This window comes from Orbicella faveolata, unplaced genomic scaffold, assembly GCF_042242905.1.
Source record: "Orbicella faveolata isolate gen_17 unplaced genomic scaffold, um_ofav_v1 contig_1, whole genome shotgun sequence".
Classification (NCBI taxonomy): Eukaryota; Metazoa; Cnidaria; class Anthozoa; order Scleractinia; family Merulinidae; genus Orbicella; species Orbicella faveolata.
This window is the reverse complement of record NW_028301536.1, coordinates 7,303,160-7,330,323: the sequence shown is the minus strand read 5'-3', so window position 1 is coordinate 7,330,323 and position 27,164 is coordinate 7,303,160. Positions and strand designations below refer to the sequence as shown.

The following is a 27,164-nucleotide window of genomic DNA, read 5'->3' as shown; positions in this document are numbered from 1 at the left end:
TTTCAACCAGTTTTCCAAAGAAACTTTTGCTTCCTGGTTAAGCAAAAAAAAAAAAAAAAAAATCAGCTAAGCAGCATCTCACTTTCCATTTTAAGTCCAACTTAGGAAACTGGCTGATAACCAAGATTCAGTGAACCAATCAGAAAACTGTAAATGCCTTATCACTAATCAGAGTTTGAGATGAATAATTAACAATTATTCCATGAAACCGCGTTGGATATGAAGTGATAAATAACCAACGAGCGCGTAGCGCGAGTTGGTTATGATCACTTCATATCCAACAAGGTCGAATGGAATAATTGTTTTAGTATATTCTTAATCGGGTTTTTGCCGCCGATTTTTATTTCAACAATTTTACAGAGCGGAAAATTTTTAAACTTGGCGCACTGTTTTCCATATAAGGTAAAACTCCGACTAATGGCTCATAGTCGGAGTTTTTGAGCCAATCAGAGAGCTAGAAATGCAATAGTCGGAGCTGAGAATATACTAACAACAATTATACTTTTCATAGATGGCGTGTGATTTCATACATGCTTTAAAGTGCCTATGAAGTAAAAAATAATTGCTGCTGATTTGAAAGGCTTTTCAAGGTAAAGAAGAATGGCATTTTACTTTTTGGAATATCTTTCTTCGTTTTAGAGATATTCACGTTTTTGTATTATAAGTGATGACGTCATAGGTGGTTCCACCAAAACAGTTCAACACTCAATCAAGAATATCTCTAGAAATATTAAAGCAGTGTTCGTTAAACTTAGCACCAGAAATGTACATCACAAAAGAAACAAAATGACACCCGTTGTGCCGTCGCCATGACAACAGTTATGCCACTGGTTCTGTTTTAATTAAAACTAACATTACCAGATTTTATCTTAAACAAGTATCATCCACTCCCAACAATCTAATGGGGAGAGTTTAGACAATATGGGAATCATGTGTGTTCCGAGCAAGAGCCTCTGTCCCTTTTCGAAGGGTTGCAAATTGGCATATTTGGTTTTTCACAGAAAGAGACTGGAGCCAAAAGTGTTGCCATGGCAACATCACAGAAGGTGTCATTCTGTTTCTTTTGTAATGCACATTTGTGGTGCCAAGTTTGAAGAACACTGCTCCAATATTTCTAGAGATATTCTTGATTCAGTGTTTTGCTGTTCAAGTGGAACCACCTATGACGTCATCACTTTCCTCATTTGCATAATCCAAAAACGGAAATATCTCTAGAATGAAAAAAGATATTCCAAAAAGGGAAACATCATTCTTCTTCACTTCGAAAAGCCTTTCAAATAAGCAGCAATTATTTTTTACTTCATAGGCACTTTAAGAGCTCACTTGTATATGTGCATGTATGTTACACCCTGTCGTTTATCAATTGTGTGAGATATGATTTATTTGTTTTCTTCACTTCTCATTCTGCCTTTGAATTGGTAATAATAATGTGCTTTGAAATTATAGATCCTCTTGGTAAGCCAGATTGAGAAGATTGTGGATGAAATGGACTGGGCACTTGTTAAGGTCAAAGGAGACATAACATTATTAGTGACAGGAATGGCAGGTGAGCATGTTACATGAACCGTGATCCAACCTGCGGATGGCATTATTTATCCTTTAAACAGCAAGGCCTGCTACTAAAACTAATGGTAAATTAGTCAATACCAAAAATATGCACAAAAGACCACGCAAAGTTTGTCTCAATCATAGAGATGAAAAGGAAAAAGCATCAAGCAATCAGCAAAGGAAATGTCGTACATATTCAATTTATATTCTCCCTAGTTTTCTAGCATGTGTGTTTATTGTAGGTGTATGCAACAAACAACTTGAAAATGGACTTTGCATCTCTTACAGGAGTAGTTACAATTATAAAATACAAAAGATGACTTTCAACAGAAAGCAGATGCCATTCAAAACTTTTTGTTTTGCAGAAGAGAAGGTTCCAGATTCCCCTGATAGTTGCCCTCGTGGTTTGTTAGAGCAAGCCTTGTGTCATCGCCTTTGCACTGTTGTAGCTGCTCTTCATGAACTGTCCCAGTCTGCTCTTCCTGATGGTCCTTGTACAGAAGCAACCCTGAAGGTGACTAAAAAGTGGCACCTCGAATTTTACTCAATCGTTTTGCTTGTTTTTCGAGGTTCCATGGGTAAAGTCCAACCCTGATATGACCAACTCCAAAAGGGCGATTGTTGCTGACGTCATTTATTATATATGCCTCTTTGTCATATGACTTTGTTTTCAGAAGGCATCATGGTGGATACAACCTGACCTCAAACATTTATGACCTTCTGAAATGTAGTAAATGTTGAAGTGTGTGATTTTGGAAAGATATATTGGCTTACAAAAACTGTAAATTTCTGGTTGGCAAAAGCAATGTGACTTACTCTTTATAAAATTGGAGGTTTTTTCAAAGTCGGCATCAAACAAAAAAAGTGTTAAATAGATTAAGCTTAAAATCCTTGGGACAGGTAACTGTGCTACACTCTTTCAATAGTCATGAGATATATTTATAAGTCAATCAGAAACTGAGGTGCTTGTGGTCATGAGGGAAATATTACAGGCAAAGGAATAAAACAACAAACTGTAGTGTACTGAATTAAACGGTAAGCAATTAAAACTCAATTCAATGGGCAAAAAACCAAGTAAGAATGAAAGGTAGCAAGACAGTTGCATTTCAACCTTTGGATGATTAATATTATCGGTAGTGAGATACAATCTTTCTCATCATTGCATGTCAGTGTTTCATTTCTTGATAGCACAACAGTTCTTGATAATTTTTTTTCTTTCCAGGTGCTGACTAAAATGTATGTTACTCTTGGTTCTCTCGCAAAACATGTAAGTGGAAAATATTACTTATTAACACTCATTTCGCTTTTCGATTAAGCAGAATGTCGTTTGGATTGTTTTTTATAAATGTTGTATCTCCTAACTCAAATACATTTTCTGATTGGAGAAGAATATGCCACGTGTCATGGATCAAAACGCACTAACTCTCCAGGGAACAACAACTTGAACTTTCGACTCGCACAGGTCGTGCACCTTGAAACCTCCAGCATATCAAGGAAACAAACCTCACTGTTTCCCTTGGAGCCAGTCATTAAGTACTTAATGAAAACAATGTTTATCTCCGGTCTGAAAATGACCTTGTGAATCAGACTCCCATCCATGGAAACTTGAAGAACCCAAGACATGCCATTGACAATAAACAATTGTATATCAGACAAAGCTTCATCCGCAGTCAGAGATCTTATCACCTTACGATCATCCAAGTATCATCTTTGACATGACTATATCCTTTCTTTGCCAAAAATTAACACGACTAGTTTAAATATGGTCTCAAATCATGGAGATATTTTGCCGCCAAAGAATGGAACGAGCTATCAAATGATGTTAGGACTGAAGTAGGCACTAGTGAAGTGAACAACAAAATTTGATCGCTCAAGTTTGACTGATATGGAAATTTATTGTAATTTAATTCACTAAATTTTTAGTTCTCTGCGTTTATAGTGTTATCCGATCAATTATTGTACATTTTAGTTAATACTAGGGCTGTGGATTACCTGTATACTAGCTGATTAGCTAAGCGTAAACTCCGCGTTAAATGAAGTACCTTATCTTATCTTATGGACACGAGAAAGTTTTATGTGTACCTACAATGCAATTTTTCTTAGTTGTGCAATTTTGAGTGGTAAACCAGGCAATATCTGGCAAGCCACATCATGTTAAAGAATAACTGTATAGACTGTATTCCAAATCCAGAGTTCCAGACTGACTTTCTCGAACACAGCAAATGTGGACGCAAAGCCTACTTAAAAAGGTGTTCTGGGAGTAGCTACCTGTGATGGTCTAGTATTGCAATCATGTTAAGTAGTTATAGGTTTAGGTACTTAAGTACTCTAACCTAGACTACGAGTAGTACCTCATTCGCTTAGTCCGTCGTGCGTAAAGCGAACGAAAACTGCGAGAAAAAAATGGCCGCGCGAAATCCTGATGGCGAGCGCGCTCCTCGATCCCAGGATTTAGCGCGGCCATTTTTTTCTCGCGGTTTTCCTTTGGGTCGCGCACGACGGACTAACCAGCTGAGTGTGACACTTGAGCAGCCAATCAACTGTTGCCTAACTTTTTGGCTCTTTTTTATTTACAATAGTACTTGTCCTTGTACAGTCAGAGACTTGGTTACTTGCCAGCAAAGTTTGAAAAGTTGGTTAGTATACAGAATTTAGAGAGTTAATTTATTAAACATAGTTTGGCAAAAGGCATACAAGGTACACAGTACCTTGGGAACTGAGCAGTTTCTCTGGTCCCTGGTTCTGTACTCATATTTAGATAAGACTTAGGATGTGAAGAAGAAGTAACGCAACTGATTCTAGAATGCACAATGTTAACGCTATTGAAGGGTGTACAAGTCTGTGGCTTCACTTCTCTCTGGTGAAGTTTTAAGAGGCATTATCATAAGGATGCCACTGAAAGTCTTTGGAAACCTAAAATGTATGGTTTAGTTTATAAAATTACTATGCTTCTGTCCATAAAACTGATTTGTTCCCTCACTGTTTTGTATTGCATGCTAGAACACAATCTCTTGTGTTGCCACTGAAAGCCAAAAATTACTTTTCGTTTTGGCCTAGAAATAGCTAAAAGTGCAGGTTTCTGGCTGTGTTACCCTTAATACTGTCAACTGAAACAATTGGACCACTCGTTCTTGTTTCCTGTGAGTGATAGTGAACTTAGCTACACCATGCTGACTGTTCGCTCCTGGAAAATTTTGACTAATTGTGTCACTGTTGATTAGGCAAATAGAATGAGATACTTGCTGCGGATTTACCGGCTTTTGGACTGACTAGATACTAACAAGTTATGGCGCTAAGCCCTGTATTGTAAATTTTTATATACTCTACAGGTTAAAATGACGGGTACTCACTTGTCACAGCAAGTATATGCACTGCTGACTTATATCCAGGCCACTCAAAGCCAGACTCTTCTGGAGCAGAACACCACTGCCAAAAATAAAGCGAAAGATAAGAAAAAGGTGCCCAAAGGGCAGAACCTGCCAGGAAAGGTAATTAGAAGTGCTCCTTGCACTAGGCTGTTTGGCCGCACTTTTGTATCACACCACCTGACTATAGCAGAACTTGTAAGGATCATTACCACTGAACAATAGCACTAATTCCTTTGAAGAGGAGGGTATTGTAGATTTCTTTAGATTAGCGTAAAAAAGTGATGACAAAAAGATTGGCTGTTGTAAAGTAGTCTTTCAGAGAGTAACTGCCCGTTAGTGTAGTCATACGTGACATTATTTTGTGGTTCATATTTAATCGGAAGGTTGTGCTGAAATATTTCTTCCTTCATGAATAAAAATGTTGTTTTCTCATCAGGCAAAAGTAATGAAGGAGGTGAAGTCAGTACCAAACTTGATATATGCAATTGAACAGTATGAGCGTTACCTCATACAGCTCTCTAAAAAGTCCAAGGTGAGAACGACCTGACAGATATTATGGTCTTGGTCATTTGAAGGTGTCGTTTTGATCTTGTGTTGACACCAAGGCTTTAAATTATGGAAATGCAGGTTTGTATAATTTTACTGCAGTTTTGTTTGGGATGGCTGGTGTTCAGATGTTGGGAAAACCTGATTTGGTCCTTGAGGTATTCACTTTTGGGAACACTTGGATGTGGCCTTGAAGTGTTGACGTGTGGAAACACTTGGGTGTAGCACTTACGGTGTACACATGGGGGTACCCTTTGTTGTGGTATCTAAGATGTCTGCATGTGAGTACTTATATGTGGTCCCTGAGGCTTTTCATTTTGGGGAGTTCACTGTAGTCTTGTTTAGAATGGCTTATCAGGAAACATGCACAATCTTTGTTCCGCTGTCTCGACCTGGAGTAAACCCAAACTGTCCAGTGTGCCATCTGCGCAAGTGATAAGGGGTATAAACATCTTCCAGAGCTTGATTTCATGACTCATATTCTCCATAGAGGTTGGCAAATACGTCTTAAAATATTGTGTACCGGACTTTTAAGATATCAGTGCAATTTACATGTAACTTTGGTGACCACTTGCGTTATTCTCCGTGCTTTCTTGACATCCTATCAATATTATCAGGAGACTTTCAGATTGTGAGTATTTTACAAGTAGCTCTGAAGAGTGTTAATGTTATAGGAAGTGTCCTGAGATACGGGGTGGGAAGTTCCCCTCATTGAATAATTTTCAAGGTTTTCTCCAGAGCACCGTGTATACTGGTGACACAAAATATGTTATTTTGTCGTCTTAGATTAATCTGATGGAGCACTTTAAGCGCAGTACTGCAAGAGACTTCCGTATCAATGGTGCTACACTGGAGGCCGCTCTGAGACAGGAGTCAAGTGATGAAGAGGAGGAGCATGATGATGAAAATGATGACCAACAAGATGAGGTAAATAATGACGTGTATATGTATACTACTCAATTGTTACAGTACTCATTTCTTTTGCTGAAGTAATAATTACAATGATCGACTCATCTAGGTTTTGACCGACCACACTCTGGTCTTGTTACTTGTTTATTAGACAGTTCCATCATAACTCTACTCTGACAGTTTTCAATGGTACTTGTGTAAAGGATACTAATTTTTGTAGCGGGACTAGCCAATTGCAATAATTATTACAGTGGCCATTTGCCTGAACATGCAATGCGTTTTAATTTAGTTCCTAAATTAAACATATATTTAATAATAAAAATAAAATAATAATAATAATAATAAATTAATATTTTAACGAGACCTCCAATCATATAGTAGTAGGGTGCCAACCAAACTTGGCTGAAATCGTTACAATGATCGAGAGATTTTACAGGATTCACAGTGGAACGGACGCACATCTAGCTTTAGTCTGGAAAATCAATTATATCGTCTTCCAATTTCTACTTCCCAGAATAAATCTGAAGAAGAAAACCAAGAACCTCCAAAGAAAAAGGAGAAAATAATGACCACGAACAAGAATGCAGGCAAGCTTAGTCTAAAGCAGAAAGCTTCCAACCAACTACTATCACATGGAAACAAGTAGAGACATACCTAGCTTGTGAGAGCAGACCTTTTATGGCCAAAAAAGTAGTCCACTCTCGCAGACTAAGGGGTGCCTGGGTCGTGGTCACTTCTCAGTGTCAAGCATGCTTGTCTGACTCAGCGATAGGATTTCCTATATGCTACCTAACGACTTCCTTTCATGGAAACCTTAGTCGAAAACTTGTTAATGCAGTTTTGTTATTGTAGCACAATCGTCCTTAATTTGGGACATCTGCTCCAATTCTGCTCCAAGGAAGAATTCTGTCACCTTGCCCTACAAGACAGAGGTTACTCATCACCGTTGGGTAAAAACTGAATGACAGAACTTCACAGAACCGAGAGAGGAGATCAAGTCTGCTCAGTTCGCTGTTTTACAATAACTAAAAGTTCTAATATTTCGTTATTTCACAGCCTCAATCTGAAGTGCTTCACTTCTTTCGTAAACATTTATATTAGGGAGGCATTGTGGCCTGAAGTTATAATTCGGATTATATGAACAGACAAAGTGAGAATTATTAGATAACAGATGGAAGGATTTGCCCAATCATTTTAAGGCACGTTAAAACTAAATGTGCATAAGAATAAAATTTAAGCGTACAATTGTGTGCGTTGACTTTACGTTGTCCAATTTCCACTGGCAAGTTTTTTTTTCCTTGGGATTTGCGTACGTTATACACACATACGTGCACCTAGCGATCATGAGGGTTTTAGCAAAAGTTGAGCTGATTTCAACTTTTTCGGGGCCGTCTGCGTTGACGTAACGATTTTTGGATTTTTTAACGAGACACCTCTGCCATGTGGATGCCATTTTGTTTGAAATTGCCGTGGGTGTGTGGGTTTGGTATTTACCCACAATGCGTTGCACGCTTCTGGTATTCTACTCACAGCTGTGTGACCAAGGCGGTGTCCAAATGAAATAGCCTGTAGGGAATCATCGGTAGCCAAGAAACGTAGAATGACAGCAAGACTTTCACCAGGACTAATGGGTTCACGATACAACGATTTTTTTGATAGCAACGGGCGCACAAGAGAAAGGAAACTGTCAAATCGTTCAGAAGTAATCCAGAAGTATTTATAAAAAATGACGACTCGTAATCATTTTCACGCATTTCCTTCACTGGGGTTTGGTTACACCCAATTGAAAACGGTTTTAAAAAAAAATCTTACCCAATATCTCTTGGGGTATCTTCGTCTTCTCTTTTGCCTCTGCCGTAGGTAAAAGAGGAGAAGACAACCCTTATGTACAGCGACTGCGATTACTTTGGCAGCCAGCTGATTAAATTGCACCCAATTTACTTGCCTTGCCATCTTGGATTTAAAATGTTTTTTAAATAAGTCTCCAAATGCACCTTTTAATTGACTCAAAATTTAGGAAAATTTTGAGGATGTGAAAAATGTAAGTAATTTGGAATAAAAATGTCACAAAATGCAAATTTCAACTAGAACTGAAATTTAAGCCGAAAATACACCACATTTGGAGGGGCCTTTCACCAACACGGTTGCCATAGAAACATCATTTCACGTAACCAAACGCAATTTATACAGCAAAATGTTCCTTGACAATTTTTACTACAGAGTGCTCCATTGAGATTGTTTAGGGTGGTGGCGTCCATTAAAGCAACAGCACACTAATGCAATAAGGTGTAAACTTTTTGTTTTAGTAATTTTGACAATTTCAATTAATTAATTAGCCTTTTGGCAAGGGGTTGGGGTGCGGTAGGTACTTGTGCGCGCTACGTAATATGTGTTACACCTACGTAACTTTAATAACATCACAAAGCTGTACATGCTTTTTCGAAAATGCATTGCTCTGCTTGTGGTACTATTCTCTTTAAAACAAAAGCAATTTTCTTTAAACGCATGCGCAGATTAGTTAGGGTATTGTATAGACTATATATTAGATAGAAAGTACATTTCATATGGGATCACACACGAACGTGCTTTTCCTTGCGGTAGAACCCAACCTGTACGACGTATGCATTCTATCATACATAAGCGTGAAACACTCCGTTCTCGTCTCCAGAGCAAAACGGTTTTTATATGTCGTGTGATATCACACTCCCATTTTGACCAGGCAACAGTTGCATTTCGGGTCGTGTCACTTCCTCCTTTGTGGTGCAATGAACGCTACTGTGATTGCATTTTGAATTACCCCTAGCTCGGTTCAAGAAATGTCATCTGTTTTCAAACTACAATGATGTGCTTCCCATGGTTCAAATAAAGAGTGGAAACGTATTTGTAGTTTATTTCTGGCATTAATCTCAATCAAGTAGCATTGTTATGCTTCCCATTGAAACGCTTTTTACTTGCATAAATCAATATCATCGTGTGTTAACGTAAAGTGGTATATTGTTAACACCAATGGTGGCAACAGAATAAGAACGTGCTATTCCATGGCTATTTGAAAAATGAATAAGTTTTTGTTACAGGTGAAATGAAAATTTGTGTTTTGAATAAAACGAAATTGTTCCTCTTCCATTTATCTCCAGCAGTGAAAAAATCACGCACGTCTTCCATGTGCTTTCGAGAAAACAAGGTTATCATGTTGCATATCTTTGCGGGTATGTATCAAGTTACAAACATTAACGTGAACGGTAAAACTGTCACATTTGTTAGGCCTAGTTCATACGTCGCATTTCTGCCGTGTCGAATTCAATTCAATTAAGTGCGGCAGAAATGCGACCGTGGATTTATACGTCGCACTTAATTCAGAATTCATACTGTCGGGTATGTCGGCCAGCGGAAAATGTTGTAAACGCAGAGTATTCAGTATGGCGGACGAAAATACTGAGCGACGAAGGACTTTAATTTTGTTAAAAATTGTCCGCTAATGTAACGAGAAGAAGGCTGACAACGGAGCAGTATGTGTTGTAATATGTTCAGGTTGCATTGGGTCGAGAATGGCCAAGTTTCTTTTTCTTTGGCGGGAAAACATTTACGCATGCTCAATACATTAACATAATGTCTGCATTAGATTCGACACGGCAGAAATTCGACGTCTGAATCGGTGTCGCATTTCTGTCGGATAATGCGACAAGACCAGTTGAACGTGCGGCAGAAATGCGACAGCCGATTCAGACGTCGAATTTCTGTCGAATTTAATTCGTTGAATTGAATTCGACACGGCAGAAATGCGACGTATGAACCGGGCCTTACTTCAACGTATTATTGAATTTAAAATGAATAAAAATGGACACAAACCACAGTAAAATTCAAAGCTGTCTTGACAAACCGTATTTACAAGCTATTTTTGGACTTTGAATGAAACATACATAATGTTAAATGTCTTATCAAGGTTTTTTGTCGGTCAGGCCCAGTTCATACGTCGCATTTCTGCCGTGTCGAATTCAATTCAACGTATTAAAGTGCACCTAACCCTAAAATTTTTTTTTCGCTAAAACAAATCTAGACTTTATTTGAAGCATTTGGGCGAAGAAATGTTTGAATTTGGTTGAATCCTCGATTTTCTATGCCCTTTCAAAGTCGCGATTAAGTGTTTCACGACCGCGTTTTAGGGAGTCTGGGGCGGCGGTACCTGATGACGTCCACCCAGGAACCAAACACAATAGCGCCTCAGTCAACTCTCTGTATTTGCTCGAGAAAATAGAATGCAAAACTAATCGTTCCGATGTATTTTGGGACTAAAACGTCCAAGTTTTGTCTCAGAATCATTTCTTTTTCGTCACTGGAGTCAGAGTTAAGTTTCGATTCGGAAGGCTCCGAAATAAACTTTGATCGAGCACGTTCGACAACTCTGAACTCACTGCTTAGAGCTTTGAGAGCAATTTACAATATTTCAAGCGACGACGGGGAAGACGTCTTTGCGGACGAGCTGCTTGTATATTAGGAATGGAAAGCTAGATACGAAGTGGAGGAGCAGGCAAACGAACAGCAGGAAAGAAAACTCAAGGACTGCTTTGGATGGTAATTTCGTCAACTAAACATAAGATTCCCACGCGTGTTTATAGCCCGTTTACATTTGTCCTTACCGAGAATGTATTTTGTCAAGGTTCTGTTAAATCCAGTTTGTGTTTTACTTTCAGTTGAATGCTTCATGTTTATAAGAGCGACGTACGTGTTGCAGTTTTCGAGACTTGATGACCTCCAAAACATTGGCTTCGATCGATTGAAAATCGTATTGTTTGGACCTGTATTTTTGAAGCTGCGGGAAGCAAGGCGGAAGGAAACATTTCATACAATTACCGATTTCACATTGTCACACGTTTTAAGTCGTAACTCCAAATAACCAATGTAAATTGTTCTCAAAGTTTGCAGTGAAATTCGTCGGATAAGCGAAAAGGATGTGTTCCCTAAGCGGTCCGCAGATAACGTTACGCGGTCATATTTTCGACGCTATTGCACAGAATCTTTGTCACACTGCTGATTTCCAAACCTTCGAAAAACTCTGTGAGTCTAACAATTTTGTTATCATGTAATTCTAGAGGATTAATCTTCGACTTTCATCTAAATCGAAAGAGAAATAAGTGTTGGCTAGCGGCGTACACTTGCGATCTATTTACATATCAGTATAACGCTTCTTGATCATGACCGGATCACACAGCTTTGCCGGTTATGTTATAAATACTGCGGGATTGGAAGATATAGGTTGTCGGTGGTATTTCTACAAATTGCTGGTTAGCTTTAAGCAGAAAATTTATGAAAATAGCGTTCGAAAGTCTGCGGAACAAATTCCAGTGAGAGTTCTTCAATGGTTCTCACAGATTAAGTTCTCTTATTTCGGTTCGACAAAATCAACCATCGTTTACGTCTTTATTGCACCATTAACCGATCATCGTCAGTAAATTGTACAGTATACCTTTCTTTAAATCTGGAATATTGCTGCAAGAGCCGATAGCACCTCTGGAAGGCGTTTCTGCGCACTTTTCGAATGTGTATTGCACCATCCTGAAGGAAATGAGAGGAAATGAGATATCCAACCTTCCTGGGTAGACGTCACAAGAGCCGCTGGACCCATTCTCCTCAAACTCGGTCGTGAAACAAAATGGCGGTGTTTTGGAGCTATTTTCGAGATTTCGTCGTGGCACAGAAAATCGAGGATTTAACGGAATCCAAAAATTTTTTCGCAGAACTATTTCAAATAATAAGTAGATTCGTTCTAGCGAAAAAAAATTTTTGGGGTTAGGTGCACTTTAAGTATGTGACAGTTTTACCGTTCACTGACCGACAAAAAACCTTGATAAGACATTTAACATTATGTATGTTTCATTCAAAGTCCAAAAATAGCTTGTAAATACGGTTTGTCAAGACAGCTTTGAATTTTACTGTGGTTTGTGTCCATTTTTATTCATTTTAAATTCAATAATACGTTGAAGTAAGGCCCGGTTCATACGTCGCATTTCTGCCGTGTCGAATTCAATTCAACGAATTAAATTCGACAGAAATTCGACGTCTGAATCGGCTGTCGCATTTCTGCCGCACGTTCAACTGGTCTTGTCGCATTATCCGACAGAAATGCGACACCGATTCAGACGTCGAATTTCTGCCGTGTCGAATCTAATGCAGACATTATGTTAATGTATTGAGCATGCGTAAATGTTTTCCCGCCAAAGAAAAAGAAACTTGGCCATTCTCGACCCAATGCAACCTGAATATATTGCAACACATACTGCTCCGTTGTCAGCCTTCTCGTTACATTAGCGGACAATTTTTAGCAAAATTAAAGTCCTTCGTCGCTCAGTATTTTCGTCCGCCCTACCAGGGACGGGGGAGAACACTCTGTGACGCCTGGCACTTTTTTCGTGTTTGGATCATCCACCAAAAAGTGACGTCACATCCGGTGAAAAAGCGGGCTGAGCGGCAAAATCAAATTTGAATGCGACATAATCGTTCTCCCAGTAAGTAAAATGGCAATATTTCGTAATCGGCGGGATATTTCTAACGTTTTATTTGGCCATGATAAACAATATTTTGTCGTCTTCCTCGTCATATCGTTTGTTTGAGGAACAGAACGATTATTTATTCAAAAACACGCTTTTCTGAAGGCGTGTGTTTTTACGAAATGTCGTTTCTTCTTCGCTGAATTCCACAGGAGTCATCGTTTGCGTGGAAATAATGAATTCTAGGTAGGTAGCACTCAATTCAAATATCCTATTCTCTTAGGTAGGCATTAAACTAAGAGAAAAGCGCAATGACAGTTTTCTAGACGTGGGAGAACCTATTTAACGGAAGCCCATTTTTTCAAATTTACCCTTGACAAACACTCGAGACTAATGTAGAGGTGGTAATCGTATCGCACTGCAGGAATAGACCCACACACACAACGCGGCGGAACTTTCTTGCCGATCGACACTAGCGCAAATTCATGTTCTTGCTTGTGACTCAAACTGGTGTTATAAATTCTGTTACGATTGGTTGAGAACCTTGAACAAGTTATCTTAACTTTTCCCTTGGCAATTCCTTAATTGGTAAACGCTTCCTTTAACATAGGCAGGCCGTGAACCCCTTAAAAATAAACAAGAAGATATTCGGCAAGATTTCCGTATAACCCCATACATTTATTATGCATACAGTTCTTTGTTTAACTAAACAAAAGAGTAAACAATAGCGCTCCTTTGAGACTTATTTGATTTGAATAACTCTAAATTTTACCATTTTTTTTCTAAGTGTCGCATACTTTTAGACTATCTAAAATACGCAAAAATGGAACGATTTCTTGGAGACTTTTGGGCCGCATTTACCGTATTTTTAAACTGAACGTAGGCTTAAAACTGCTTAAAATAATAGCGATTTAGACCTGTTCACTAGTTTAAAAAAGCTTAAAAATACTGCTTTAGGCCTAAGCAAAACCGGCTGCTTGCGGTTAGCGATAATCTGTTGAGCGGGTTAGCCAATATTATACTAATTTTGTAAATGTAAACAAAGCGAAATAAAAATTATAGCTTACCTGTCGCGTCTCTCGGCGTTTTTTTCCCCTTGATTTCCTTCCTCAAGTTTTGACCCATGCGATGAAGCTGTGTATTTTGTTTCTTTCCTCCATGAAGTGGCGATCAGATCACGAACAGTGCATACAGTGGTACGAGGAACAATTTACGCATCTTTGCGCACTTCGTACAAGTCGGCGATATGCTTGATAATGTTTCCAAAAGGATCATCTCCATAGTGCTTACGCCACATCCATTCCTGTAGGTAGCTTTCAAAGAGATCTTTGGATGTTCCTGTACGAGGCATACTTCGTTTGACTACCCACCATGTATTTTCAATGCGCTGGGTGTGCGCACCTGTGTCTGGGTCTACGAAGTTTAGACTGTGGTTAACTGTGAGATGACTATAGCCCTCGTCTTTTAGGCAATCGTAAGCTTTCCACATGTCGCTCATCACGCGTGTCCCCGGCAATATGTGGGCGCGTATTATGGGCAAGAGTGTGTCTTTATCCCTTTGCGCTACCGGAACAAGAAGCAGGCCTTGGTCTCGCGGCAGATGCCGCCAAAGACCCACTGTCCTTCGATGTAGCGACCGCGGTTGTACTTCGTTTTGCCAAACTTGGACTCGTCAATCTCCACAGTCTTACCTGGTCCGCCTATTTGCCCCGCATGATGATTCATGATTCTGTCGGCACAAACCTCTCGGCAATAGTTATACCTATCTATCACCGTTTCTGTTGACGTGGTTTCGTCATCTAGTGAGGTCTCGTGCACTGCTTGAGTAATTGTAAATTTGTGCGCCCAAGCGTACGTTAGGTCTAATATTTTTTCAATGGACAGCCTGCTTCCAGAAAACCATGAGTTCTGGCGCGTTGATGCCATGCCATTACATTTTTTTCTCGAACCCCGCCATTCGAACCCATCTCGCGATGAAGCTCGTCGTGTCCACGTCAATGTCTTGCTACAATTTTCCCGTGGACACATAACTGACGACGCGAGCAGGTTGTGTTCCTTGCACCACTGTATGCACTGATCGTGATCCGCCAAAATTTTACACAGTTTAAAAAAATTTAGAGGAGACATTCCTATAAAAACGGTTAACTGTAAATGACAAGAGAGTAGAGGCAACAGGGAGAAAGAAATAAATCATCCCCTTTATATTCACCAAGGAGCTAGTGATAAAAACATGCGATGCGTGTTTTCGTGCAGCGGGAAACATGCTTTAAACAGAGGAATAATTCAATTGTAATGTAAATTTTTGACAATGTGAACGAGTGAAGTAAAATAAAAATGATTTTTCGAGTGCAAATTCTCAACTGAATCTCGTAGTGTAGTGGTGTGGAAGAGAGACTGGTAAGCGAGAGGTATGCGAAAGGTAAGTGGTTCGAGACCTGCAGGGGTACAAGGTAATAAAAGGAAAAAAATGCGCAATGAGCCTGGATAATATGGAGAAGAGAAAGAGAGAAGAATGGAGCTAGGGGAAGAAGAGAATCAGCGAAAAGACAGCGCGCAATGAAATCCTCTTTTATTCATACAGTAAGTAGTAATTATCAATGTATATATTCAATACCCTCGGGAATTCCTATTGTCTTCAAAAACAATAGAGCGCATACATAATTAATAATTCTGCATGCATAATAAATGTATGGGGTTATACGGAAATCTCTCCAGTATTGCTGGCCATAGTTTGCACTGTGCACTATGGGAACACGTTTAACAGAAGCCGTTTTTTTCTAAAAGTGAACACAGTTGAAGCTCTGTATCCACGAGTGTGTGGTGGAAAATCGTATACGCAAGGTTAGTATCCTATTTCCGTATCTCTTGTTGAATACTTTTTTTCTCTGTAAGAAATAATCTATATTGAGAGCTAGAGTTCATTGTAAATGCGTGTTTTAGGGATATTAGATTTCCCACAAAAGATCAACAAAGGGTGAAGCAGTCCAGATGAGTAGAACTAATTTCCTTCAGTCATCCAATGGTTAATTGCACATTCCTCTGTATTGTCTGAATTGCAATACTGGCCTGGGGATCAACTTCTTTGGGCAGTTCAAAAAGAGGGGGTTGGCCTGTTTAGGGTTAGCTCCCAGTGGTATGGTATATCCTTACCTCTTAACTTTACACCTGCTTTTGACAGGTACCCACTTCTGCTGTGACCGGGGGGGGGGGGGCTACTCCCTTATATGCACTATATAGGTATGTGTGCCCCAAAGGGTATGGTTTTTCAGCCGTTTTGGTCATAAATAAAGTATGGACTTTGGCCACTTTGGTCTTAAATAGGGTATGGGTTTTGTACTCTAGTCTTGAATTGGGTAATGTTGTTTAGAAGAAGCTACTTTTTCATCATTATTGATAAGACCATAAACAAGAAGCCTTCAAAAATTATGTTTAGGGCAACTGTGCCAGCGACAACGGTTGTAAATAGGTTGTCAAATTTTTGATCTGGTCATAAAGAGGGTAGGGAAAATCGTAGATTTTGGTAATCAATAGAGCAAGGGTTTTGGGAAGCAGGCCACACACCCCCACCAATTTTTTCTGGTAGTACCCCCCTCCCGGGTACTGTAGAGTGGTTCATAAATAAATGCTGGACAGAATTCAAATTTTATGTTGTAATTAGCTTTAACCTGTAAATTATTATCTATTAATAATGAAATAGAGAACATCTTCTCTCTTTCTATTCAACAATTGGACTATGAGGTCAAGGCTTCTTTGAGGTGATAGTTTGAGGCTGCATCAACCGTATTATCACCTGATGGGAATCTTGAGCTCGGAATCCAATAATATTGTTAAATAGAATTGTATGATTTACCATTGTTTCTCTATCAAACTTCATACTTGGGTGCAATCATACAACCTGAAATTCTCATACTTGTAGGACTTCATAATTAGTTAAATTCAACTATTTTGAGATTTTAAAGTTATGTTCTTTATCAAATTAACTCAGCAAGAGGTGCTGTGAGAACACAGGCCGCTGGTGGTTGTTTACACAGCTTTTTTTAGTTCTTCCAAAGATCTGTTTTCAACACCTCATCTTTTGTTAATCTGGTAGGGATACAATGTAGCTCTGTAGCAACAGGACCTTTGTTCATTATTTGATCAATGTTTAAATGGCATCTACCTTCCATCTCATAAAGAAAAAAGGAAAAATGGGTCTCATATGCATATATCAAATAATTCACAAAGGTCAGTTGTGATTGCTCCATTGTGGGTGGGCTGAAGTTCTAGCTTGGTTTGATGTTAAAGTGATTTCTTGCCATTAATTCCCCATGCATTTGGCTGAAGTTGACCCTGCATGATTATTCAATTATTGATATTGAATAATCAAATGTGCAAATATCCCTCTTTGTTTGAGTTTCCCTCAGTCATTCAATCACAGTGGGTTTTGCCGAGTTAATTGTCTCTTCTTTGTAAATTGATATTTTTGCTTTAAATTTTAATAGCCGTAGGTGTGTTTCTAGTAGAACTATAAGCCTACCCACTTGATGTAATATTGGGTTGAGTGTATGACATCATCAGTAACCTCATTTGCATATTTTACACATTTTTCAAACTTAAACATCTTTGAAACTGATGCAGATATTTGCAAAAGGTTAACAGCATTTTTAATCTTTTGTGGAATTCTATGTGATACACCTACAAATTCTGACTTAAGGGGTAAAAGTTAAATGAGAGAAGCACGTTAAAGCGTTGAGTTGAAGAGAATTTTGAAGGGGAATTTGATGTGGTTATTGAATTGACAGAGGTTGGCTTTGCTATTGCTTTTGTTATTATCTTCTACATTTTTCAGGCAGAGTGGTTGTTGGCAAAAGCACAACTGGCAATGTCCTCACTGACCTGTGTTTAGGTGTTTTTAGGTTTTTGTCTCTGACATTGAAGTTCAATTTAAGTAGTAATACACTGTCTTTACAATAGAACATATGGATATTAATAGTATAGTTATTTTAATACCCTCATGCCAAAATTATAGTAATTTTATGGCTCAATTTCTACCTCTGCTTTAATTTGTGTACACCAGTTTATTTTTTTAAACCAATTTAATGTCATCAAAGGAGAAGGGGGAATCTGAGAACAATAATAAATTAGACCAACAAATATAAATAAATTTGCAATGATTGCTCTCATTGTCTAGTGGAGATGAAGTGGACCAAAAGGTCAGAGATCTGATGTTTGAATCTAGGTCTGTCTGTACAAAATAAAAAAAGGATGGTATTGTAATATGGGAGTATTATGGTAAGTTATGTTGGGGGGTTGATATGGGATCCTGGCTGTACTGTTGTAGGGTAGGAATAGGGACTTAGGGGGTGGGTGGTGTGCTTGTGATTCTTTTCAAGAACCACTCTGAAAGTGAAAACAAACTGGTTTGAAAAATTTGCAGCAGAGGTAAAAATTATACATTATATCTTGTTTTTCTTAGGTGGTAAATGAGCAAATACCCACAAGAGAAATACAAGCAAGAGAAGCACTTTATTTCTCTTCTTAATCAGTGTTCTTCTGAATTCCTCTTGTTAAACTAAATTACTTTTTCTGTTGAGATAACATTTTTACACTGGACATTTCCTCTGAAACCCTTACTAACAAAATAATCATTGCTAACGAAAATTATACTTTTTACGATAACTGTAGAAATTGTTGTGCGCTCATTGGCTAATTTTCATCGTCAATAAGCAGACCTGTAGGCACATAAATTTATAATTTAAGAGATGTGTCAATGAGCAAGAGCATACAATTTGGCAATGAATTTGTTATTAAAAAAAAACAAATTGATGTCAGTTTTTCCTGTGTTTCCAGATGAGTGTTTGAGTGTATGCTATCGCCCCATGGATCCACAGCAACTGTGACAACGTTATGACCAAATTCATGATCAATAATGTTCAAGACAGATGCATGAAAAACTGACGTCAATTTGTTAAACTGAGAAAGATCCGGTTTTTGGTCTTTTTGTGACTGATGGAGGTCTCTAAAAGTTCTCAGTTGTTGTTTAATTTTAGTGACTGTCATTTATGTTTGTATTTTCTTAGGTGGTTACCTCCTGGCATATACACCCCACACTGGCATACAATCCCTTGATTTAGATGATGCTGAACCTGCTTTTCCCATCTTTAACATACATGTAAGAGTGCCAGTGGACCTGTCCAAATGTGATTCTTTTCACTGATAATGCAAATCATAATAAAGATACAAAGCCTCTCTGGTGTGATTTCTTCCTTTACAGTGAAGTGCAACCTATCCAAAAGTTGCATTCTGTAAAAGGTTTACAAAAATTATAAAATGTAGGAGCTCCTCTGAAAGAATAGTTTGTTTTTTTTTTCTGTTCATTTTTTTCGTTGATTATTTATATTTTCCTAATAAGCAGTTTCTTCACAACACATTTTAAGATGATAAATAGCCATAAAAATAACATTTTTGTCTCTGAGATCATTTTAAAGATTAAAACAAGTTATAATAGATAAAAATAACTCTTTTTTACTGAATCACCCATAAGAATATCTGGAGAGATTTCCGTATAACCCCATACATTTATTATGCATGCAGAATTATTAATTATGTATGCGCTCTATTGTTTTTGAAGACAATAGGAATTCCCGAGGGTATTGAATATATACATTGATAATTACTACTTACTGTATGAATAAAAGAGGATTTCATTGCGCGCTGTCTTTTCGCTGATTCTCTTCTTCCCCTAGCTCCATTCTTCTCTCTTTCTCTTCTCCATATTATCCAGGCTCATTGCGCATTTTTTTCCTTTTATTACCTTGTACCCCTGCAGGTCTCGAACCACTTACCTTTCGCATACCTCTCGCTTACCAGTCTCTCTTCCACACCACTACACTACGAGATTCAGTTGAGAATTTGCACTCGAAAGATCATTTTTATTTTACTTCACTCGTTCACATTGTCAAAAATTTACATTACAATTGAATTATTCCTCTGTTTAAAGCATGTTTCCCGCTGCACGAAAACACGCATCGCATGTTTTTATCACTAGCTCCTTGGTGAATATAAAGGGGATGATTTATTTCTTTCTCCCTGTTGCCTCTACTCTCTTGTCATTTACAGTTAACCGTTTTTATAGGAATGTCTCCTCTAAATTTTTTTAAACTGTGTAAAATTTTGGCGGATCACGATCAGTGCATACAGTGGTGCAAGGAACACAACCTGCTCGCGTCGTCAGTTATGTGTCCACGGGAAAATTGTAGCAAGACATTGACGTGGACACGACGAGCTTCATCGCGAGATGGGTTCGAATGGCGGGGTTCGAGAAAAAAATGTAATGGCATGGCATCAACGCGCCAGAACTCATGGTTTTCTGGAAGCAGGCTGTCCATTGAAAAAATATTAGACCTAACGTACGCTTGGGCGCACAAATTTACAATTACTCAAGCAGTGCACGAGACCTCACTAGATGACGAAACCACGTCAACAGAAACGGTGATAGATAGGTATAACTATTGCCGAGAGGTTTGTGCCGACAGAATCATGAATCATCATGCGGGGCAAATAGGCGGACCAGGTAAGACTGTGGAGATTGACGAGTCCAAGTTTGGCAAAACGAAGTACAACCGCGGTCGCTACATCGAAGGACAGTGGGTCTTTGGCGGCATCTGCCGCGAGACCAAGGCCTGCTTCTTGTTCCGGTAGCGCAAAGGGATAAAGACACACTCTTGCCCATAATACGCGCCCACATATTGCCGGGGACACGCGTGATGAGCGACATGTGGAAAGCTTACGATTGCCTAAAAGACGAGGGCTATAGTCATCTCACAGTTAACCACAGTCTAAACTTCGTAGACCCAGACACAGGTGCGCACACCCAGCGCATTGAAAATACATGGTGGGTAGTCAAACGAAGTATGCCTCGTACAGGAACATCCAAAGATCTCTTTGAAAGCTACCTACAGGAATGGATGTGGCGTAAGCACTATGGAGATGATCCTTTTGGAAACATTATCAAGCATATCGCCGACTTGTACGAAGTGCGCAAAGATGCGTAAATTGTTCCTCGTACCACTGTATGCACTGTTCGTGATCTGATCGCCACTTCATGGAGGAAAGAAACAAAATACACAGCTTCATCGCATGGGTCAAAACTTGAGGAAGGAAATCAAGGGGAAAAAAACGCCGAGAGACGCGACAGGTAAGCTATAATTTTTATTTCGCTTTGTTTACATTTACAAAATTAGTATAATATTGGCTAACCCGCTCAACAGATTATCGCTAACCGCAAGCAGCCGGTTTTGCTTAGGCCTAAAGCAGTATTTTTAAGCTTTTTTAAACTAGCGAACAGGTCTAAATCGCTATTATTTTAAGCAGTTTTAAGCCTACGTTCAGTTTAAAAATACGGTAAATGCGGCCCAAAAGTCTCCAAGAAATCGTTCCATTTTTGCGTATTTTAGATAGTCTAAAAGTATGCGACACTTAGAAAAAAAATGGTAAAATTTAGAGTTATTCAAATCAAATAAGTCTCAAAGGAGCGCTATTGTTTACTCTTTTGTTTAGTTAAACAAAGAACTGTATGCATAATAAATGTATGGGGTTATACGGAAATCTTGCCGCAATACTTCATCCAGGTTGTTGTTAACATTATAGGCTATTGCACTTAGTGTTATAACCGAATCATGAGCAATAAGAACCAAAAGTCGGAACAACACCAGTTTTGCAAATGTGTAAAATCCGCCATTCGATGATAGAAGGCTCTCCGTTATTTTCCTTCAAAACAATACTAAACTATACTGTTTTGCCGAAAGTTTTGCTTAAAAAGTCGAAGAAATGTGCCTGCAACATCCTTCTATCCTCAGTATGAAAGGACACGAACCTGATGGTTTGCAAATAGAGGAAAATCTTCCCCAATCGAAACGCCATTTTTTCGCTTTGTGAAACGAGCTGCGCGGCACAGTTTAAACCGGATGTGACGTCACTTTTTGGTGGATGATCCATATACGCGAATTTCAGGAGTCTTCTGCCCCGCCCCTGCGCCATACTGAATACTCTGCGTTTACAACATTTTCCGCTGGCCGACATACCCGACAGTATGAATTCTGAATTAAGTGCGACACAAGAGCGACGTATGAATCCACAGTCGCATTGCTGCCGCACTTAATTGAATTGAATTCGACACGGCAGAAATGCGACGTATGAACTGGGCTTATGTCTTATCAAAGTTTTTTGTCTGTTAATCAAATATACATAATCTTAAGATTATGTCTTATCAAGGTTTTTTGTTCGTTGATCAATCAATCGGTCAACAATTTATGTAAACATGTGCCTAAGAGCTAAGTAAACTCGATCAAAATACGTATGTGTATACAACAACAACAACAACAACAACAACAACAAAAAAGTTACCTTTCTTTTAATCATTATAATTTAATAGTAGGGTTTTCCCAGAATTAACGTTCTGGGAAAAGCTCAAGCTGACTTCCAAAATCAATACTGAGAGTGAGAGGCAGGTGTTACGACCTGTGTGGCTACTATGTGCCAGAGCTGTATATTGCTCTCTGCACTACCTGAGATTGTATCACCAGTTAGAAGAAGTCACAAAGTTGACCACCATAGCTTGGAATTCTGTTTTTGGAAACTAAATTAACGCCGACACTCTGAGATCCACCCTTCGGGCGAAATAGCGTTAATGTTCTCTCACATCCTTGCCTTCTGCTGCAAAAATACTGGCAAAAAGTAAAATCGATAAAGCAAAACAAGTCAAATCAGTCGATCAGTCAGTACCTTACTCTCTCAAGAACCAGCCAATCGAATCTCGGGCTGCTCAAGCACACTGTAAGAGAACACAAATGTGTTTCTTGGTTTTGAGTGCACTCTATTTACAGGGCTTGTACGGGAATGCAAACTTAATTTTATACCGTTGCACAGTTAAAAATGTCAATAGAACGGACTTTTTTTTTCATTTGTTAACTAATAATGAGAAAAAGCTTGTTCCATTCGGATCAGGGGCTTTTCTTTTCCTGGTAAATGTTAGAAAAAGTCGTCAAGTTACCACTACTCAAATTTGCTTGGTGCCTAAAAGCCACCCTCTCCGCCCTGTCTGAAAAGGGTTAAGAGATCTCGGTAAATAAAAACACGTCGCCTCTCCTTAGCGAACAATAAGCCAAAAAAAAAAATCTTAAAACAATTTAAAGATGAAAAAATAGATAAAGATGAATACAAACAGCCAAAGTGTAGATTATCTCTCTCACTGGTTTTATTTTAATAAACATTTTTTTTTAACAGCATGCACTACAAGATACTTTGAGTAACCTTTAAATATTTAGTATTATAACATGCAAACTGCTACGTAGTCCTTTGTGAAAGACTGCTGCAACAGCTTGTGCAATCAATATTGAGTAAAGGTAATCAGAAAAACCTAATTCTATATAAGCAGGAGGCAAAATTTATACTGTACTTAAATTTACGAGAGAGAATTACAGTCGAACCTCCACTAACGGTCACCTCTCTACAACGGCCACTTTTTTGGTCCCGGCAGACGTACATTCACTGTTATTTTAACCCCTCTACAATGACCACCTCTCCACAACAGCAACAGCCACTAATACTCGTCCCAACTGCCAAATAACCTCTCGACAACAGCCAGTTAACCAACGAATGAGGAGCCTCTCCCCAAGCTAAGGTGGCCCTAGTGGAGAGGTTCGACTGTAACTTAATTTAAGTAGGTAAATGAGCCAGACACCAGCATGCTATGTCTGATCTCTACATCAAATGGATATAGTCTCATAAAGCTAATCTAATGTGTAACTGACACATCATGCAAGAAAACTGAACAAATATCAGGCCAAAGATCTCTGCTTTTTAGAACATAGTTGATAGCTCTCACTGCATTGCAAACTTTCACCAGGATGTAACACCAAACTGTCCATGCTGTTTATACGGGACACCATTCACAAGCTCTGCGTATTTGACACCTTAATTCTGGTGTTATAGTTTCAGTTCAGTGTAGGTTTTGAATAAATTCAGCTTATAAATTGGCCTCATTTACCTATATTCGCCGGAGGCACTCGTAGCAGTGTAGTTGCTTACTCTGCTTGTAATCCCGCTACACGGGATGGCTATTATGCTGACATACATGTAGCTGTTCTGTCGAGTTTTTTTGCTTGGTAAGAATGCTAATTTGCAAAATACAAATTAACCAAATTAGTTTTCTCTCCTTACGACACTACACTGCATTAAAAGATCTCATAATTTGCAAGTAATGCTGCTGATTATATCACAGCAGTGTTTTGCCAAAGGTGGACCTCAACTGATAAGTCATAAGTCTACAGGACCAAAACAACACCCATTCTGTTAAAGCTACCACCGGCAGAATTTATCCAAGCCTACCCAAAACGACATTCGGGAGACTGCTATATTTGATGTTGTTCTTTTCCCCCAAGTTTTCTTGTTCTCTGCTGGGAGAGATTCTTTCCTAATTGTTGTACTCTGACTACCAAAGCTTATGCTTAATAGATCCTTGGCCTGATCTATAAATTGAATATATGGCTTTACTTTATCTTCTTATTGCTCATAAATAAAGCAGTTACAACTGAGCCGGTAATAACAGTTTATAGTATGTGTCTAAGTAAAAACCGTCTCCTAGGTGTTTCTTTTTTCTTTTTGTTTTTTGTTTATATTTATAGTCAACGAACGCATAACCTGCGATCAGGTGCCCTTTAGATAGACGTATATGAGAACGGCCGCTTGCAGGTGCAACGTTCACAAGCAAGAAAGGCACCAGTTAATTACTTTTTTTAACAATTACATTCACAAATATCCACTTGACCTGAGGCAAACAATTGTGTTAATACAATTTTCAGTGATAAATGGCAAGAACAACAAAATATGGAAACAACAAACGCAAGTGAAGTGATGTTATTCAAATGAATGAATGAATCTCATTCACCGACTGTGTGGCATGTTTACTAGCCTGGCCGTGTCGTAGGTTAGTAAATAGGCCTTGATACTAAGGGCAGTGACTAAAGCGTCATAAGCCGAGCTTGTCGACCGACCAGAATACCTGACTCTTACTTCACTTCGGAAAATTGTATTAACAGCAATTATCTTTAATTAGTGAAATATTTTGTAAATGAAAAACGAAATTAACTTTTAAATGATCCAGTAATGTCACAATGCTATATATTACTATATGTGAAAGGTTCGGGAAAGACCGTTAGACAAAAGTTAACCCCAAATAAGAGTTAAAGTGTTTGATTTGTGCACTTTAGCGGCCTAGTGCCTTACACCTTGACATTGGACAGATGAATAAGATGATGGTAATATATGTCCGATTTCTCCAGGTTTGATTGCAGTACTTAATCATGTCTTTCTTCCTCTAGGCATTTATTATTCAGCAATCATGTATCGTAGCTCTGCTTTGGTTGATTTCTTACCTTTCCTAGTAATATTGTGCTTAAGATATCTAAATTAAACCCAGTTTGAACGTCTGCTTGCCGGCACAATTAGTTGGTTCAGAATCTCAACCTAATATAGAAACCACAGCGTGTGTATCATCATCTTGTTCATCCACCTGTTAAAATACACCCGGTACCCTGTGCTCTTTGATGTAAATTATTCCTTCGCTGCTTAATTTAAGCATACGTAGTTAGCTGTGGGCACAGTTTCATTCAATGGTTGTTGAGAACTGACTAACATCTGAAGCTCTCTTTAAGTATTGCGTACCTGTACTAAGTAATGCACATTATACAAACAAATTAACCACACTGTGTACAATTACCCTGAAGTGTCAACTTTATAATCCTAAAAAATGTCCAGTTTGAGAAATAAACAACCCTTAAGGGATGTAATGAGTTAGACATGCAACAAAACTCATCTCACAACGAAAATTGCCTTCTACAAGGATGCTAAACAAAATTAACCACTTAATAAGTGTTAAGTTTAAGTCATTAGTGCACTTTTATTGGGTTATAAATCCCCCGCTGATATTGTCAACGGACCGATGGATAGAGGGCAGCCGAGTAGTGCAAGTCCGGCAAATACCGCTTGGACTGAAGTAAATATGAAGTACGGAAAGAAATATTTTTTTCATCATGCTGGTACTACACGTTGAATCAACATATTAACTCTTCTGTTCCAAGAGAATCGAGTTTGATTCAGTCTTCCTATGTATCCTCTTTTAGTAACGCTTTACACTTAATCTTAGGTTAAGAAAAATTCAGAGTGAAATAGGAAAGATGTGAAGAAGATGTATATAACTTCTCTAAACTTCTTTAACTGTTTTAAACTAAAATTCAGTTTTCTCATCAGAAATAATACCTTCACAATGAACAATCTATATCAACTATCAGAACTCTTAATCAGTGGCAATTGTTTAAATTAGTGATATATGATATGATGTTCGCAGGGTGCTCTCTAGCAAATATCTGTGTTGCTATACCCTCAAAATGTTCTATCATCTGCTTCGGGGACCCCTTGTTCCAGTCAAAACAAAGCTTGTCTTATATACAGTTCTAGTCTAAAATGTTGGTCAAAAAGCTGAAAACAGCAACAAGGGTCTACTTAGGCTAAAACATAGAAGTATTCCATCAACTGACTACAATATATCCCTGGTTTACACAACGTTATGATGATTAAACAATGTAACTTTTAGCATACAAGGAGCTGCCATTATTGGGAATGGATCATTTTAATTATGCCAATCAATGCTGTTTATACGAGGACCACCCAACGAAGGGCGACAGTTGGCAAATAGAAACAGATTCACATTCGTTGACACAACCACAGCTTGATATTTTGGAAACAAGTTGGTAAACTATAACTTTCCAAAAGAAAATGTCACATTTCCTATTCTCGAGATACAGCGAAAAACTAGCCACTAGAGTACTGATCTTTTTAGATTTTCTACCATGCAGCATTTCCAAGGACGATAATGGCACCTAATGAAAAATGCCCAGGTAAATCTATGCAAATTCTGTTCATGTCTTGTCTTCAAGTTACTATGCTAGTTACATTTAAGTAGTATCACATACCATAGCTACATGGATCTTTTTAGAATAATCATATGCCACTTGTTCATTTTGCTTACTTATTACAATGCTGTTTCATAAGTAACACTTTCCTCTCCAAGAGATCCTTTGGAACCAGTGGAAGATGAATCATCTGTTTTTGGTTTGCATTTTGCACGGTTGAGCTTTTTACCGCCCTCTTGTTCTGTTTAATCAAAGAGATAAAACAGAATCACATGCATGATCAGGTCATGGTCGATTAATCCATCTATCAAGAGAAGATGATTTTTCTCTTGCCCATCTATCCTTTCCTGTCTCAATACCTC

General features: G+C 38.5%; 1 protein-coding gene, 1 long non-coding RNA gene and 2 pseudogenes across 6 annotated transcripts in view; 3 read left to right on the top strand and 1 right to left on the bottom strand.

The window, feature by feature from the left end:
• LOC110054701 (Fanconi anemia group I protein-like) overlaps window positions 1-7,616 on the top strand; it is a 69,094-nt gene extending 61,478 nt beyond the window's left edge. For 4 of the 5 annotated variants that reach the window (XM_089287254.1, XM_089287248.1, XM_089287242.1 and 1 more), the window contains 8 exons: window positions 1,447-1,546; window positions 1,914-2,062; window positions 2,771-2,815; window positions 4,128-4,184; window positions 4,878-5,036; window positions 5,353-5,448; window positions 6,249-6,389; window positions 6,886-7,616. In XM_089287254.1, coding sequence (XP_089143380.1) covers window positions 1,447-1,546; window positions 1,914-2,062; window positions 2,771-2,815; window positions 4,128-4,184; window positions 4,878-5,036; window positions 5,353-5,448; window positions 6,249-6,389; window positions 6,886-7,017 — 879 coding nt within the window. In that variant the 3' untranslated portion in view covers window positions 7,018-7,616. The remainder of the gene's footprint in view (window positions 1-1,446; window positions 1,547-1,913; window positions 2,063-2,770; window positions 2,816-4,127; window positions 4,185-4,877; window positions 5,037-5,352; window positions 5,449-6,248; window positions 6,390-6,885) is intronic. The other variant, XM_089287258.1, reaches the window with a different exon arrangement.
• Window positions 7,617-13,967: 6,351 nt separating this feature from the next.
• LOC149117901 (uncharacterized) lies at window positions 13,968-15,301 on the bottom strand (annotated as a pseudogene).
• A 271-nt stretch (window positions 15,302-15,572) lies between these two features.
• Window positions 15,573-19,163, top strand: LOC149117900 (uncharacterized). The gene is made up of 2 exons (XR_016206516.1): window positions 15,573-15,694; window positions 18,913-19,163. It is a non-coding gene; the product is annotated as an uncharacterized LOC149117900 (long non-coding RNA).
• Window positions 19,164-19,636: 473 nt separating this feature from the next.
• Window positions 19,637-21,439, top strand: LOC149117899 (uncharacterized; annotated as a pseudogene).
• The last annotated feature ends 5,725 nt before the right edge of the window (window positions 21,440-27,164 follow it).